Source organism: Heptranchias perlo, chromosome 42 (genome assembly GCF_035084215.1).
Source record: "Heptranchias perlo isolate sHepPer1 chromosome 42, sHepPer1.hap1, whole genome shotgun sequence".
NCBI lineage: Eukaryota > Metazoa > Chordata > Chondrichthyes > Hexanchiformes > Hexanchidae > Heptranchias > Heptranchias perlo.
In genome coordinates, this window is record NC_090366.1 from 3611159 (window position 1) to 3628238 (window position 17080).

Here is a 17080-nt window from a genome sequence, read left to right on the forward strand (position 1 = left end):
AAATGGCACTGAGAAGATGGAATATAATCGACAAAAGGAACAAGCGAAAAAAAAATACCTAAAATAGAAAGATTGACATGAGATCTGGAAGCATGTTCATTTATAATATTCCGGGCATTGGTTTTGTTCAGTCCGAATTAATAGTCACCTTCATCGCTCTCCCGGATGTATTTTATCCGTAAGAAATATTGTTTTTTTATAAAGTCGCTGGTGAACTCAGCTCGCCCTCTATAGTTCAAGTGTATATTGTCTCGGCCTCTTGAATTATAGATAATAAAGACCCCTCGGGTTCCAGGATCAGAACCCCTCTTTAACCACATACCCCGTGGGTTGCGGCCATCGACGGGATAATCAAATTTCCACGGGATCTCTGCACATAAACCGCTCACTGGCGTCACAAAGCATGGCATCGCCACAGACTATGGTGAACTCTGGACAACTGATGATAAATAGAAATTAAACACCCACTGACATCACCAATAATGTCCCAATTCAAACATTCCCGAACAGTCCAGCTAAATGCTTTTAAATTACTCTTTAATCACGCACTAATCTATTCATCCCTAACCATTAAAACTCGTGAAATCCCCACTGAAACTCTTTAAATTCGATTACAATTCTCATTGATACCCAATAAAACACACATTGTGTTCAATAAATCCTAATAAAATACAGAATAAAGTTTTGAATGTGACTTAAATAGCCACTTGGTGAATTTACAAATCACTAACTAACCATTTAACATGTCTGTAATTACTTTGTTATTTTTCCACAAGATGGAAAACGTCTCCAGCAGAAATAATTATGACGAATATTTTAATTCCAGGGATGAGGGGTTCAGTTAGGTGGATAGACTGGAGAAGCTGGGGTTTTCTCCTTCGAACAGAGAAGATTGCGAGGTGATTTGATAGAGGTATTCAAAATCATAAGCGGTCTAAACAGAGTAAATAGAGGGAAACTGTTCCCAGTGGCAGCAGGGTCAAGAACCATAGGTCATAGATTTTAGGTGATTGGCAAAAGAACGAAAGGCGACATGAAGAAAAACGCTTTTACACAGTGAGCGGTTAGGATCTGGAATGCACCGCCCGAGGGGGTGGTGGAGGCAGATTCAATCATGGCTTTCAAAAGGGAACTGGATAAGTACTTGAAAGGAAAAAAAAATTACAGTGCTACGGCGAAACGGTGGGGAGTGGGACGAGTTGGATTGCTGCTTCATAGAGTCGGCACGGAGTTGATGGGCCGAATGGCCTCCTTCCGTGCTGTAACCTTTCTTTGATTCTATGATTTCACCTTCGCTAAATATTAGCAAGAGAGAAACGAACTTCATAATCTTCATCACTATAGACGTCTCATGATGTAAACACAATAAAAAACAACTATCTCAATCAGATCTAAGACTAATCACGGGTCTGGATTCCGATCGCTGGGATTATATTCGATATCGGTGATAATCGAAACAGAGTATTGGAAGTTCAGCTGTTGGGCACCAGCCAATCATTGTGAACTCACACAGCTGGAGAAACACCTTCACTTTTAGTGACCATAACGGCCAGCACTCTCGAACAGTTCGAATATGAAAAGGGACATCTATGCGAGACCACAGTTACTCGACAGAAGGTCAATATAGCTCCAGAATCTCGATCAGAGAATTCCCCATCCCCCTCATCAGCTCCACATTTACAGGACAGGAACTAACATTTAAGATTCGAATATCTGAAATAACCTGATACACAAACGTTTGCCTTTTATCTCCCACATGTTTAGCTACTTGGCTGCCAAGGCACTACAAACGAGACGGTGTGGTTAGTTCTGTAGCCGCTGTCTCCAGACATTTGGCTTTAACACCTTCAGTGGTTCGGGGCACAACATGTATCTGAAATGTCAAAGGCACAAAATAGTTTGTTTTATTTCGAAGTGACCTCAGCTGTTTATTTTCACACTCCAGCGATGTGAAATCTGCTGAAAATAACTCATTTATAACCCGGTGGCTACAATGACCGGTCTGTGATTCAGAATTGGATCTGGGGCATGTGACTTGAGCTTTTAGATTCGAGTGTCAATGCTGGAGGAAACAATATGGATATTTTTGTCTACGTCTATTTGAGCTGATCAGTGCAAACAAATTCTGGATCCAATCGGAAACTCAATCAAAACCCATCCACTTTAAGCGTTAGGCGCCATTAGCATTGGATTGAGAGACAGAATCATTTCAAACTAATTCTGCCAGCAGGAGCTAAAAGGCCCGTGTTATTACTGCCGTGGAGCTGAGGTCCAGAGTCAATTGCCATTTTATATTACAGATCACAGTGAAGTGACCGGATGAGCCTCGTCCAGTTTGCTCAAAACCCTTGTCATGTTTTTTTTTAATTTCATGGACCGGTAGATAATGTGGTGGTTGTCACTGGACTAACAATCCAGAGAACGTGACTTCACAATCCCACCATGGCAGCTTGAGAATATGAATTCAGTTTTGAAAAATGTGGGAATAGAAAAGTGCTTCCAAGTCAGAAGTTTGTAGGTTCAATCCCACTCCAGTGACTTGAGCACAAAATCTACGCTGAGACTCCAGTGCTGCACTGAGGCGTGCTGCACTGTCAGAGGCGCTGTCTTTCAGATCAGAAATTAAATCGAGGACCGGTCAGCTCTTTCTGGTGGACGTAAAATATCCCACGTCACTATTTCGAAGAAGAGCAGTGGGGTTCTCCCTGGTGTCCTGGCCAATATTTATCCCTCAATTAACACCACTAAACAACACATTACCTGGTCACAATCACACTGCTGTTTGCGGTACATTGCTCTCCGCAAATTGGCTCCCGCGTTTCCTACCACAGTAACTACACTTCAAAAAAGTCCTTAATTGGATGTAAAGCGCTCTGGGTCGTGAAAGGCGCTATATAAATGCAAGTCTTTCTTTAAAATCTCAACTGGTTTCGCTCATGTCATTTAGCCAAGGGAACATGCTGTCCTTAACCAGTCTCCGTCTATATGTGTCTCCTGTCCCACTTCAACGTGGTTGACACTTAACTGCCCTCTGAAGTGGCCGAGCAAGTCATTCAATCGTATCAAACTCAGGACTGCTCGGGATGAGAAATAAATTTCCCCGTTGTTTGCGACCTGACCTTCTCGATAATATATTTTTTTGAAATGCTAAGCCTGTATCCGGAGCAGAAAGGCTGACAGTAGAGATTCACCAAACCCACAGATCCACCCTTTATACTTCCTTCCTTTCTGCATGATGCCGGTGAAATCACAATCAACAAACTGATGGAAGTTTACACTCGGGTAATCGCTTGTTACAATAGGCTGGGAGAAGGTGCAAACAAACTCAGCACCGGATAGAGACAGTGAACGCTGATCGACAGGGCTTTTTAATAAGTTAGCAAAGAGAGGTCTTAAATAAAAACAACGTTCGAATTAAGAAAATAGTTATTTTACTAGAGCAGATGAACAAGTTTCAATTCGGATTGACGATTGAAGCCCATTTCCCGCTGCTTTTCACAAGTGTGTTTGGAAAGGAAGCACGTGTTTGGATTGTAAATCAAATGCTCTCACAAAGATATTAAAAATGTTCGCAATTAATGTCTGAAAGATGTCCATTCTCACAGCAATTGCTGGAATGTAAAGTTCCTGTTCTAGCTCATAAAACCAATTGTGTGAAGATTCTAATGAGCTCCCTCTCTCCGAATGGTGTAAATCCTGCTGCATTTCATTTAAATTTAATTGCGGCGTATTCACTGGACTCCGCATTCTGGAGATATTTTTCATGTTTGCGAACGTTTGATACTTTGACAGCTGCGTACAGTAAATTTTCTCTTCCTGCTGATTGTTTGGCGGCAGCCCCTCTAACATCACTGTTTGCATACTGGCCTTGGCTCTGGAACAGAAAGTAGGAATTAGATATGGAATTACTGCTAGGTGGGAGTGCGCTTCCTGTACCAGAATAACTCGCGTTATTCCCTACCTGGTATATTCTAATGTCCCTGTTCATTGAGTAAAGCATTTTAAGCTCAAATACAATAAGTAACGTGTGTTTGCTTAGCACCTCATTACAGCATATTGTAACCAACGGATTACATTTAAAGTACATCAGCTAATTTGCCCACAATAAAAGGAAATGAGTGAAATGACCTGGCGATCAATTTTGGTGACGTTTCGACCAATTTTAACCATTACATGCTGAGAAATCCCGACTCTTCTTCCAATATTGCATTGAAATTTCTAACATCCAACTGAACTACTGGAACAGGCAGCCGAGGCTCTGGATTAAGCAGTCATCTGAAAGACGGCACCTTCCTTAATGCAGCACTTGCCCTGTACTACATCTCAGTCAAACTCTGGATGCAAGGTTCAAAATGTGACATAGAAACACAGAAAATAGGAGCAGGAGTCGGCAATTCCGCCCTTCGAACTTGCTCCGCTATTCAATATGATCATGGCTGATCCTTTATCTCAATACCATATTCCCGCTCTCTCCCCATACCCCATGTTGCCTTTTGTATCTAGAAATCTATCCAGCCCCTTCTTAAATATATTCAGTGACTTGGCCTCCACAGCCTTCTGTGGTAGAGAATTCCACAGGTTCACCACCCTCTGCGGGAAGAAATTTATCTTCATCTCAGTCCTAAATGTCCTAACCCGTATCCTGAGACAGTGACCCCTCGTTCTGGACCTCCCAGCAAGGCGAAACATCCTCCTTCCATCCACGTTTGGTGAAGTAGATTTTGAACCGACAACACTGTGAAACGGAACGTGGGCGCGACCAACGCAGCCAAACCAGTATTAATGCCCTGATTCTAACTCCGTGCGCATGGCGGATACGAGGTAGGGCACTTAAAATGGAGCGGGCTACTTATCTAACCCTTTCCCGCTCAGATCTGACCGCCTGCAATTTTAAATTGCAGGTGTCAAGGTCATCCACCGCAAGACATCGGGGCATTCTTTAAATGTGCAGATCGGGCTCCATATGCGGCATTGGAGCCCAATGTGTCATTTTAGCCCGAAACCTCAGCGGGGGAGACGTGTCGGGAGCTGAATCGTGGCCAGAACAGCCCCAGTAAGTTTTTATTTCTTATATCGGTTTCCTTGTGGGACAGTAGGGGCAGGAGTAGTGCGTCTGGCGCCACAACCCAACCTTATGGCTGCCTTGTCGCGGGCTCCTCACCCCCTGCCCAGATCGACTTCGCTCCCACTTCGCACCCTTACCTGACTGTTGGGGCCTATTCCGGTAGTCGCAAGCAGCGGCCTTCTACTGCACAAAAAAATGGGCCCGCCCGCCGGCCAGGCCATAATTTATATGGGGGCGCTGATATTTAAATGAGGCCCGGGCGTAAAATCTCTCAGGCTTTCGGCAGGCGAGCATGTTGCACACACAGGCCCCTCGCACAGACCGATCCCACCCCAGAATAAAATCGGGGCGTAAAAACCAGGGAGGATAATGCAGATAATCCCAGAGAACTGAAATGCGGTTTGTCGCTTCTCAGGCCCCCCACACCGTGGGATCTTGCTGAGAATTTAAACCAACGGACATAAGAAATAGAAGCAGGAGGAGGCCATACGGCCCCTCGAACCTGCTCCGCCATTCAATAAGATCATGGCTGATCTACGACCTCAACTCCACTTCCCCTCCCTATCCTCATATCCCTCGATTCCCCTAGAGAACAAAGATCTATCCATCTCAGCCTTGAATATACACAACCAATGAGCATCCACAGCCCTCTGGGGTTGAGAATTCCAAAGATTCACTGCCCGCTCCTGCACCCCCGCCCCCACCCCGCCCCCCTCAGTGCCATAATGTCATGAGGGAGGGGAGTGCAACATTTTTCCCTTAAGTGATATGAGAAGACGATGTCCTTCAACTGACTTTGAATTCAATAAAATCCCCAATTGACAAAATGTCCATGACCGATTTATCAGGTCATGACCAGCGCGTCAGTTCTTGTTAGTAGGCTGAGGTGGCCATTCCACCCTTTTAAAATTCCATCAAACAAGTTTCTAAAGCACCCGTTAAACCGTTGCATTGTGTGTTGAATGTCATTCCCAATGGTTACAAACAGAGCAAATATCAGGCAGGTAACTCCAGCGAATGCTGGACAATTTCCATATCCTCATTTACTTCATTGTTAAACGGATGCTGCACCGCAGCGGAAATCACTGAATCGCTGTTTGTTGGTGGGACACTAACGGTGTCTCTTGCCTTCTTCCTGATTCAAAACAATACAAATAATGAAAATCTCATAACTGCTTACATTTAAGGTTAATAAATCTTCTCGTGCCCTATGTTGAACTACGACATCAAGGATTTGTGAAAATAACGTTTCCTTATTCGCACGGACATGATTTCCTTCCAGTTTCCATTCTATCCTTAAGCTTCCATATTTCTGAATGAGGATTTGTCTCTCTCCCATGAAGCTGGATAATAAATTGGTGCAGACTGCACTTGGAGAAAAGATCAGGCTGTGCAGTATTTTATCAAGCTTGCAGATAGATTGCGAACAACTGTTCAAATAACGGTCAGAGGAATTCCTCACGCTAAGATATCACTTTGTTTAAATAGTAAATAAAGAATGTTTATCAAGTGTGCTCCCACTTTATTAAATATCGGGGTTTTATTGTTTATTAACACCTTGTTTGAATTGCAGACATGAGTTTCACAAAATAGTAAGTAGGAAGAAGCAGAGAAGTGGTTAAAGAGACAGGATTTGCAGACATTGGCTTAAAATATTGCCTAAAAAGCAGTCGGAAGAGTTTCCTGCAATATCTTATCACATTTTTAAAATTGCAGCCGGGACGTCTTTTAGTGTGTTAACACATTCGTTGCTGATATTGTACAGCTGAATTCCAATCCATTAGAGTTTTGAAATGAGGAAGAAATAAATTTTCTTCTGATTCAGTTTGAAAACCTGGGTTCGAATTGCTGATATTTCTTTTATTTGTTGTTAAGTTTTAGCTAGTTTGAGATTTTCTGAGTTTTTTTATGGTAAATTGGAGGCAACAACCACCTTCGCTCAGACGAGAATGTTGGAAATCATTGAAATCCCGTTGTTGGCCAGTCTGTGGTTCTAATCAGGCATGGGTCTGAGGGAAAAGCCAGATATTTCTTTTCAACCACAAACATCTTGTGTGATTTATTAACATATCTTTGAAGAAGCTGCTTTTTGTTTTGAATTGCCAAGTTATTTAAATTTAATTGGTCTCAGTTGCTTTATTGAAAGTATTTAACAGCCAATCTTTCAACAATTCTGACAGTCGTCTTGGAAGGAAATTAGTGAAACTAAATAGGTTCATCAGGAAAAGAGACACAGGAAAATAACTCATTTCTCCTGTAATGTTTCCTCTATTACATTAGTAATAACTACCATCATACCATTATTGGACAGATTAATACTTGTATAAATCCCTCCATGGTTTCCCCCCACCCGGCCTCTGTAACAGCCTCTAGCCCAACAACAAACCCCGGCTTCGAACTCTCTGATATTCTGACTCTTGCCTCTTGTTTCCCTCTTCCCGACACCCACAATTGGCGGACGTGCCTTCAGCTAGTGAGCCCACAGAGTCTGGAATTACTTGCTCAGAGCCCTTCACAACTCCATCTCACTGTTCTCCAAGGGCCCTCCTTAAAACCCACCTCCTTGACCAAGATTTTAATCACCGCTCATAATATCAGCTTCTTTGAATCCGTGTCCGATTATTTTTTCATTGTGCCTTTTTTAAATTCCTTGGGACGGGTCAGTACAAGGTGCTGTCGAAATTTAACTTTTTTTTGGCACTTGAGTCCAAAATTTAGAAGAATGGCCTTGCAATTATATATTGCCTTTATCTGAAGGTCTCTCTCCAAAGCACTTCACAGTCAAATAATTAATTTTGCAAACTGTTGTTTCGTAGACAAACACGGCAGCTATTTTGCGCATAGCAAGATCCCACACGAGTCAAGTGAACAGTTAATCTACTTTTCTGGGTTGACTGGCTGGATATATTTTTGCCATGAAACGGGGGAAGCTCCCTTCTCTTTCGCCAATATTATCAAGGGATATTTCACATCCGCTTGAGCATGCAGACGATGCTTAGGTTTAATGACTGAGATGTAAGACGGCACCTCCCACAATGCCGCACTACACTACAGTGGTGTGTCCGGCTCGAGGCGGTGCTCATGCTTTACTTTGAGGCTGGAACCACAAGCTTCAAACTTAGAAGCGAAGGAGACTAAGCCAAGGTCTAGAGTAGGATTATTCTGGTCTGTTATTCCAGCGGGGAGAAGTGATAGACAACTCTTAGCTGAGTTTCAGGGTCAAAGCTTTCAAGGGTTAATTATTTGAAGAAATAGCATCATAATAACACAGTATAGTACAGCACAGAAGGAGGCCATTCGGCCCCTCGCGCCTGTTCCGGTTATTTGAAAGAGCTATCCAATTCGTCCCACTCCCCTGCTCTTTTCCCATAGATATGATTTGTTTCCCCTTCAAGTATTTATCCAAGTCCTTTTTGAAAGTTATTATTGAATCTGCTTCTACCGCTCTTTCATCAAGTGCATTCCAGATCATAACAACTCGTTGCTTCAAAAAGTGTTTGCTTATGTCGCCTCTAGTTCTTTGCGAATCACCTTAAATTTGTGTCCTCTTGTTACCGACTTTTCTGCCACTGGAAACAGTTTCCCCTCATTTATTCTATCAAAACCGTTCATAATTTTGAACACGTCTATCAAATCTCCTCTTAAAGTTCTCTGCTCTATGAGTACCAATCCATCTTCTCTAGTCTGTCCACATAACTTAATCCCTCATCCCTGGTACCATTCTAGTAAACCTCCTCTGCACCCTCTCTAAGACGTTTACAGCCTTCCTAAAGTGAGCTGCCCAGAATTGGACACAATACTCCAGCTGGGGCCGAACCAGTTGTTCATAAATGTTTAGCACGACTTCCTTGCTTTTGCAATCAATGCCTCTATTTATAAAATACAGGATCCCAAATGCTTTTTAACGATCTTGTCGACTTTTCCTGCCACCTTCAAAGATTTGTATACCTGCACCCTCAGGCCTCTCTTTTCCTGCACTCCCTTCAAAATTGTACCATTTACTTGATATTTCCTCTCCTCATTCTTCCTACCAAAATGAGTCACTTCACAAGTCTCTGCGTTCAATTTCATCTGACATGTGTCTGCCCAGTTCACAAGTCTGTCCGTGTCCTCCTGATATCTGTTACTATCCTCCACACTGGTCACTACAATAGTTACTCAGAGGCAGAAATCCTGATGTCATGGACCCCTTTCAGATCTGTGATTAACACAAGAGTTCATGTAAACTATGCACCACACATACCTCCGTACCATCACCGCGATCAGAAACAGGATGATCAAAGTAGCCGCTGCTGCAACTGGGATGACAATTTTCCAGGGAAAAGTTCCTGAAATATGCATAAAGACTCTGTTGTTCATTACTACTCTACGATTACAACATGGTATTCGGATAACTTTAATCCGTCTGAATTGGCAAGTTTCCGACATATTCACATCTTAAAAGTGAGAACCAAAGATTTGATATACTTCCCTGAAACCTCAGAACTCCGACCCGGTGATCAAAGGACAGACTATTTGAAAATTACTCCAAATCTAATCTCCCGAAAAATCGTCAATGTGCTTCATTAATATATTGGGAAATATTCGCAGAAAATGGACAGGGCAGCGGTTGAACTGATTACTTTTTCGACGAACTAACACTGGATTCTCCCCATCATTTTACCCTTGTTCTATGCCCTGTGTAAATTAAAAATAAATATTTACACATTGAATTCCTATCTGTTCCGTTCATATTAAATCATGGAATGAAAAACGTACACGGACAGTCCACCGAATACATCTCTGCCTCGATAAAACAGTCGGATTCTTTTGATGTAACTGGGACACTTGGTAAAATGCAACGTCGGGTCACGAAGCAACAAATGAACCCCCCTCACACGGTGCCGTATTTAAATTACCAGGATGACATCTACCTTGAAATGATCTTATTGAGGACTGAATAAAGCACAATAAAGAATTCAGTCTCCAATCCCGAATGTGTGCAAATATTCATATCACATAGAATCATAGAATCAAAGAAGTTTACAACATGGAAACAGGCCCTTCGGCCCAACATGTCCATGTCGCCCAGTTTATACCACTAAGCTAATCCCAATTGCCTGCACTTGGCCCATATCCCTCTATACCCATCTTACCCATGTAACTGTCCAAATGCGTTTTAAAAGACAAAATTGTACCCGCCTCTACTACTGCCTCTGGCAGCTCGTTCCAGACACTCACCATCCTTATTTTATAGACTTCTATAAGATCACCCCTTAACCTCCTACTCTCCAGGGAAAAAAGTCTCAGTCTATCTAACCGCTCTCTATAAGTCAAACCATCAAGTCCCGGTAGCCTCCTAGTAAATCTTTTCTGCACTCTTTCTAGTTTAATAATATCATTTCTATAATAGGGTGACCAGAACTGTACACAGTATTCCAAGTGTGGCCTTACTAATGTCTTGTACAACTTCAACAAGACAACATACATGGGTCGATTGGCTTCCGAGCCGTATTTCAATTCAGTCTCTCATCTTCAATTATCCCAGTTATTCAGGTATTCAAACTCCATTTTCAGGATTATCCAAATTAAGAGTCTTCTCAGAACATCGCCAGGAAAACAATCCCAGCAGCAGTCAGAGATAGCTGTAATAGCTGCTTTGTTGAACTGTATAATAAAGATAGAACTGAGCAAGTATGAATTCAATGATGGACTGCAGCCCGCTACTGTTGTCGTGCGAGGCAACCTGACTTCATAAAGTGTCGAATTAATTTCGAAGATTCTCTTTTATTAAAGATCGCAGTATACTTACACTGTTTTATATTAATCCCTTCCGATATTGAGGAAAACAAGGCAACTATAAACAAATCCGCTAAATCAGTGACACGTCTGCAGCAAGATCTGGACAACATCCAGGCTTGGGCTGACAAGTGGCAAATAACATTGGCGCCAGATAAGTGCCAGGCACTGACCATCTCCTACAAGAGAGAGTCTAACCATCTCCCCTTGACATTCAACGGCATTACCATTGCCGAATCCCCCACCATCAACGTCCTGGGGGTCACCATTGACAAGAAACTGAACTAGACCAGCCACATAGATACCGTGGCTACGAGAGCAGGTTAGAGGCTCGGTATTCTGCCGCGAGTGAGTCACCTCCTAACTCGCCGAAACCTTTCCAACATCTACAAGGCACAAGTCAAGAGTATGATGGAATACTCTCCACTTTCCTGGATGGTGCAGCTCCACCAACATTCAAGAAGCTCGACACCATCCAGGACAAAGCAGCCCGCTTGTTTAGGCACATTCCACCCCACTAAACATTCACTCCCTCCACCACCGGCGCACCGTGGCTGCAGAGTGTACCATCCACAGGATGCACTGCAGCAACTCACCGAGGCTTCATCGACAGCACCACCCAAACCCACGACCTCGACCATCTAGAAGGACAAGGGCAGCAGGCAGATGGGAACAACACCACCTGCACGTTTCCCTCCAAGTTACACACCATCCCGACATGGAAATATATCGACGTTACTTCGTCGTCGTTGGGTCAAAATCCTGGAACTCCCTTCCGAACAGCACTGTGGGAGAACCTTCAACACACGGACTTCAGCGGTTCAAGAAGGCGGCTCACTACCACCTTCTCAAGGGCAATTGGAGATAGACAATAAATGCTGGCATTGCCAGCGACGCCCACATCACATGAACAAATAAAAAAAATAATGTATTATTCCGATCGCAACTTTTAGTGAGTTAGTCGTCAGTTGCGGACTATACCTACTTAAATTATTCATTGGAATCCGTCCATACTTGCAGATGGATTTGGTATTCAACTGTCGAATGGAGCTAGTATTTGCTGACACTAACACCGTTCATTTAGTAGCGTGCCAGTGACGGAAAAATCCAGCTATAGTAATTAAATTCCACGAAATGTCAGGATTACCTGCTAAATTGTGTTGATATTTCCCGAAACTAACGCCGTGCTCGTTTGCTGCAACACATGAGATCTGGTTTCCAGTTCCAGTTGGGTGAGTCAATATCAGGGAGCTCTGCACCAAGTGACCATTCACTGCCCAGGAGATAACTTCATCTGAACTGTTCCTCGTGACGTTTCTTCCATTGAGACCCCATGTGATATTTGCCGGGGGGTTGGCTCTGACACTGCAGGTACAATCAATCCCACTCTCACAAATGGTGCAATTCGGGCCTGATACTATTGAAGGTTTATCTAAATAAAAATAAAAGAGTTCAGCTTCAATTAGTTTTCATCAAACAGTATGCAGTGTCTAAGTAGAACCGATTTGGGCCTTTAGACTAACCAGAGAGGTTACTGCACAGCCGTGTTTAATTGGAGCCATACAAAGATACATTCATTTAATGGATCATCTGATTTTGCTTTTTGCTAAATTCTAACAATCAATAACTCAGTTATAAATTCTCATCGAACCAATAAGCGGTCATTTGATCAATTTATCTTCATGCTGTGGGCGATTACCCAGTTAAAATATGGTAAACAATACAGACTAACTTACCTCAACTGTCTGTTCTGGTAAAACTGTTTGTATATAATGTTATCAATTTTTACCATTGTGATTGAATAACGTGTTCTTCCACTTCAGGCCTCTGGGATCAGTCTTCCCGCACATTAATTCTGGAGCTCCACATCACACATATTCATTAATTTGGTTTTAACCAGTCTGAGATACATTTTACCTGGTTTTGTGCAATGGGGTCTCTGGTTTTTAACGATGTTTTTTACCCGCTAAATGTGGTCAAATTCTCCTTCTTTTACTGGCTTTTCTGTGAATATTACTAACATCGGCTATTGAGAGAGTTGTGTGAACACGGGGGAAATATCACCCATGCGTAGTCACTGTGCAACGGATCATTGATGTCCCTTTATACATTTAATAGATTCACACTGTACTTACGTTGTATAAAAATCTGTGTGGAGCTGTTTGCGGTCCCCTAGTTATCTCCAGCCATGCGCCAATGTTATATATATGTTACGTTTGATCCTCAACAGAACCTGGTGTGAGGAAGATTAGCTTTCCAAATATCAATGAGATGAATAGGAAATGATTAACTCCAGTACCAGTCTGCGAGTTTTGATGGTGATTGTTTATAACAGTGAATAACTTCAGTAAATTAATATAATAAAGAGAATGAACGTAGTTTCACACCGCACTTACATTGCACAGAAATCTGTGTGAAGCTCTTTGCGTTGCCTACGATATTTTCAGCAACGCACCAATATTGTCCGTCATCTTTAGAACTAATGTTGTGAAATATCTGCCTCAGTTCACCGGTGGAAGACATGCTGATCTCCGAACCATCTCTCACCCATCTTAAACTGACCGGTAGTTCACCCTGGGCCATGCAGTACAGTAATACTGAACTTCCTTCCACTGCTACTATCGAGGAATTGACGATTGGTTCCCGAGAGGCAGCTGGTAATGCGGAGGTCATTGGCGGTAAATGAGAATTCCAGCACATAAGACAAAAAAAACAATTTAAGTGACAACCAGAGAGCAATATGTCGTGACTATTTTGTTAATTCTGATGAGGATCAAACGTAACATAAATGTAAGAATGGCGCATGGCTGGAGATAACTTGGTCACTACAAACAGCTCAACACAGATTTTTATACAACGTAAGTACAGTTTCAATCTATTAAATGTATAAGGGGACATCAGTGATCCGTTCCACATTGACTACGTATGGGCGTTATTTCACTCGTGATGTCTTATTCCTTCAGCTCATTTCAAACATAAGCATCTTTCCCCCTCTTGTCATTAAAGATTTGTCTGTTTGCCCGGGTAAAGTTCTAGTCCAGCGTTACTTCAACAAAGTGAACATTCCTCCCAGAACAAGAACTTGGTCGACTTTCCCTTCCCTCACACAGGGATGTTGAGGCCAATTGTAGCATCTCGACCCAACCGCACCAGTTAATTCAAAACAGACACTCCTGCTCTGTATGATGCATTCAAGGGCAAGGTCGAGAAACACACGACAGTAAAAAGAATAGAAGGTCACGTTGATGGGATTGGATGTAGAGAAGTGGGAGAAGGATCATTTGGTGCATAAACGCCAGCACGAGCACGTTGGGCCGAATGGCCTGTTTTTGAGCTGTACATTTTATGTAATGTTAATCAGTTACTCTGTGGCAAAAACGGCATCTGGCATTGGGATCCATTGGAATCATTTTGTACACAAACCACACCCGTGGAACCACCAATATTACTCCAATGGTTTGGGGAAAATATTAAGCAAAGGGACTGACAAGAATTAGGTCTTAGACAGTTCGATTAATTGATTTTCCAGTCGAGCTCTCACTACAATGAGAATAATAACAACTTCACAACCTGTTTACCAACAGGTTGGGTGAATCAAGCATAGAGCGGGTATTTACATTTACCGGCCAGTTAAAGAGTTTCTTGAACAGTAGCTTCGACACCTTCAACAATAAGTTTACACCCCAGCGTTTTCCCATGATGGTCTGATGATGGGACGAATGTGAAAATGGATGAAACCCTCCGGGAATCATCGAAACCGTTGACATTTTGTTCGGAAGTTTTAGTCTCTGTCAGAAAAGGAAAGTAACCTTGATCATAAGTATACTTCAGCTCAAGGTTGGCGGATTCGCAACTGTGGGTGATCGAGCAGGTCAGTTGCGCTGGTTGTCCAGCGATCAATTCCCCAGAGACTGATATACTTGGATTTTCTGTAAGGAGAGAAGGAAATTACAGTGGATTTCAATTTTGAAAACGGCCAATGATGTGCCAGGCGATTCAACCCAAATTCTGAGAAAATATCACCTTAAAAATGAATCCTGTTCTTTTCCGCCTGCTCTCAGCTGCAGGGAATAATGCCTAAACTTAATAACTTCTTAAAATTACTGATCTCATCGGATCACATATGCACTCAGACGCTTTATCACATGAATTATTCACGTTATTGGCAGTGAATTAACTGCCACTCACACACTGCTTTGCTGGCAACTCAAAATGGTCTCTTCAAATATCAGCAACCATTAAACCCGCTCATGCCTCATTGGGTAAATTCATTATTTGATGTGATACTGAACCATTCGGCCAGCCCGGACCCACATTCTATCCCAAATCTGTATTTGGGATAGAATCCAGTACCTTTTTTGCGCGAACTGCTTCAAAGAAGCGATGGTTGGAGACAGTCCTGACTGACCCTAGAAATCCCTCCTGTGCTGAGACCATATCGACTCTACCCTTCCTACAGAATTAAAAACTTTGACTTCCTTTTGCGCTTCAATTATGTATTTAAATTTGAACCGCCGGTCTGTACGTTTCAATACAACATCTAACATTGCACTTACCAACTGAACAACGCAGGGAGCTTCTGTAAGTTATTAAGAATAGCCCAGTGTCATATTTCTGTTCAAGATAATGCATAACACTCACCTGGGTAATATTCAGTGGAGGAGCCGTGCCGCTGTAACATGTGACGTAGGCCAAAAGTATCACGAAATTTTTCAATTCAAGGCTTAAATTAAATGGCACTGAGGAGACGGAATATAAACTACAAAAGGAATAAATGAATAAAAACTTGCCTAAAATAGAAATATTGGCCTGCGATCTGGAAGTGTATTGTTCTGTAACATTCCGGGCAGCGGTGATCTTCGGTCTGAAGAAATAGTCACCATCATCGCTCTTCCTGATATCTTTTATCCGTAAGGAACATTGTTTCTTTGCAAAGTTGCCGTTCAACTCAGTTCGTCCCATATAATTAAGGCTTATATTGTCTGAACTTTTGAGATCATAGACAATAAAGACCCTTCGGCTACTAGGATCATAACCCCCCTTAAACCACACACCCCATGGACTGTGACCATCGACTGCATAATCAAATGTACACGGGAGCTCTGCACATGAACCCTTCACTGCCGACACAAACCACGGCATCTTCACAGACCATCGTGAACTCTGGACAACTGATGAAAAATAGAAATTAAACACCCAATGAAATACACAATAATTTTCTAATTAAAAAATTCCCTGCCATCCCAGATAAACACTATTAAATGACCCTTCTAACACCCACTGATATTTCCCTCTCCATATCCATTTAAACTCGTAAATTTCCAACTGCAAATTTTCCGTTAAAATGTCCTTTATTTCCCAATCAAACACATTAATAGTCAATTATCCTAACAATTTACAGAATTCAGTTCAGAATATAATATACATTAAAAACCTTCTTCGCGAATTTACAAATCACGAACGATGTATTATTTCTATAACTAATTACTTTGTTATTTTGCCACAAGATGGAAATCGCTTGAGAGAATTATTAAAAATAATATTTTACCTTCGCTAAATACCAGAATTAAAATAACATTTAGGCTCTTCATGACTGGCGGAGTTTCACGTTGTCAAAATTACAAACTAAAAATTAACCCCGATCTCACATTAATCACGTTTCTGGATTCCGCCCACCCTGAATATACTGGATTTCCTCGCGAAACAGAGCACCGAGAGGTCAGCTGTTCGGCACCCACCAATCCACGGGGACCGTGATGGCTCATACAGCTTGAGACACTCCCCCACTGTTTTCAGATCCATGGCCCAGTTGGTTTTACTGTCTAGATTAGGGATTGTTTTCGGATCCAGGGCCCAGTATTGTTTTACTGACTAGTTTAGGGATTGTTTTCAGCTCCAGGGTCCAGTCTGGTTTCATTGTCTAGTTTAGTGATGTGTGTTCAGCTTAAGGCCCAATTCACTTTTGCTGACTAATTTAGGGATTGTATTCCGATTGAGGCCTCAGTTTGGTTTTCCTGACGTGTTTAGGGATGTGTGCTCACCTATAGTGCCCGATTTGGTTTAACTGTTAAGTTTAGGGATGTGCTCACAGATCCACGTTCCAGTTTGGTTTTACTGATTAATTTAGGTGTGTTTGTTCAGATCCAGGGCCCAGTTTTGTTTAACTCACTAGTTTAGGGATTGTGTTCATGTAGGCTCGACACAAGAATCATTTCGATCTCAGGCTGACAGCTGAAG

At 42.3% G+C, this 17080-nt stretch overlaps 1 protein-coding gene across 1 annotated transcript in view; it reads right to left on the bottom strand.

Moving 5' to 3' along the window:
- The window catches only part of LOC137306113 (hemicentin-1-like), a 63871-nt gene that overhangs the window by 25119 nt on the left and 21672 nt on the right, over positions 1-17080 (bottom strand). Inside the window, exons 5-8 of the mRNA XM_067975173.1 lie at positions 11991-12275; positions 9309-9393; positions 6113-6200; positions 3736-3874 (exon numbers count right to left, since the gene is read on the bottom strand). Of these exons, the coding sequence (XP_067831274.1) occupies positions 3736-3874; positions 6113-6200; positions 9309-9393; positions 11991-12275 (597 nt within the window). The remainder of the gene's footprint in view (positions 1-3735; positions 3875-6112; positions 6201-9308; positions 9394-11990; positions 12276-17080) is intronic.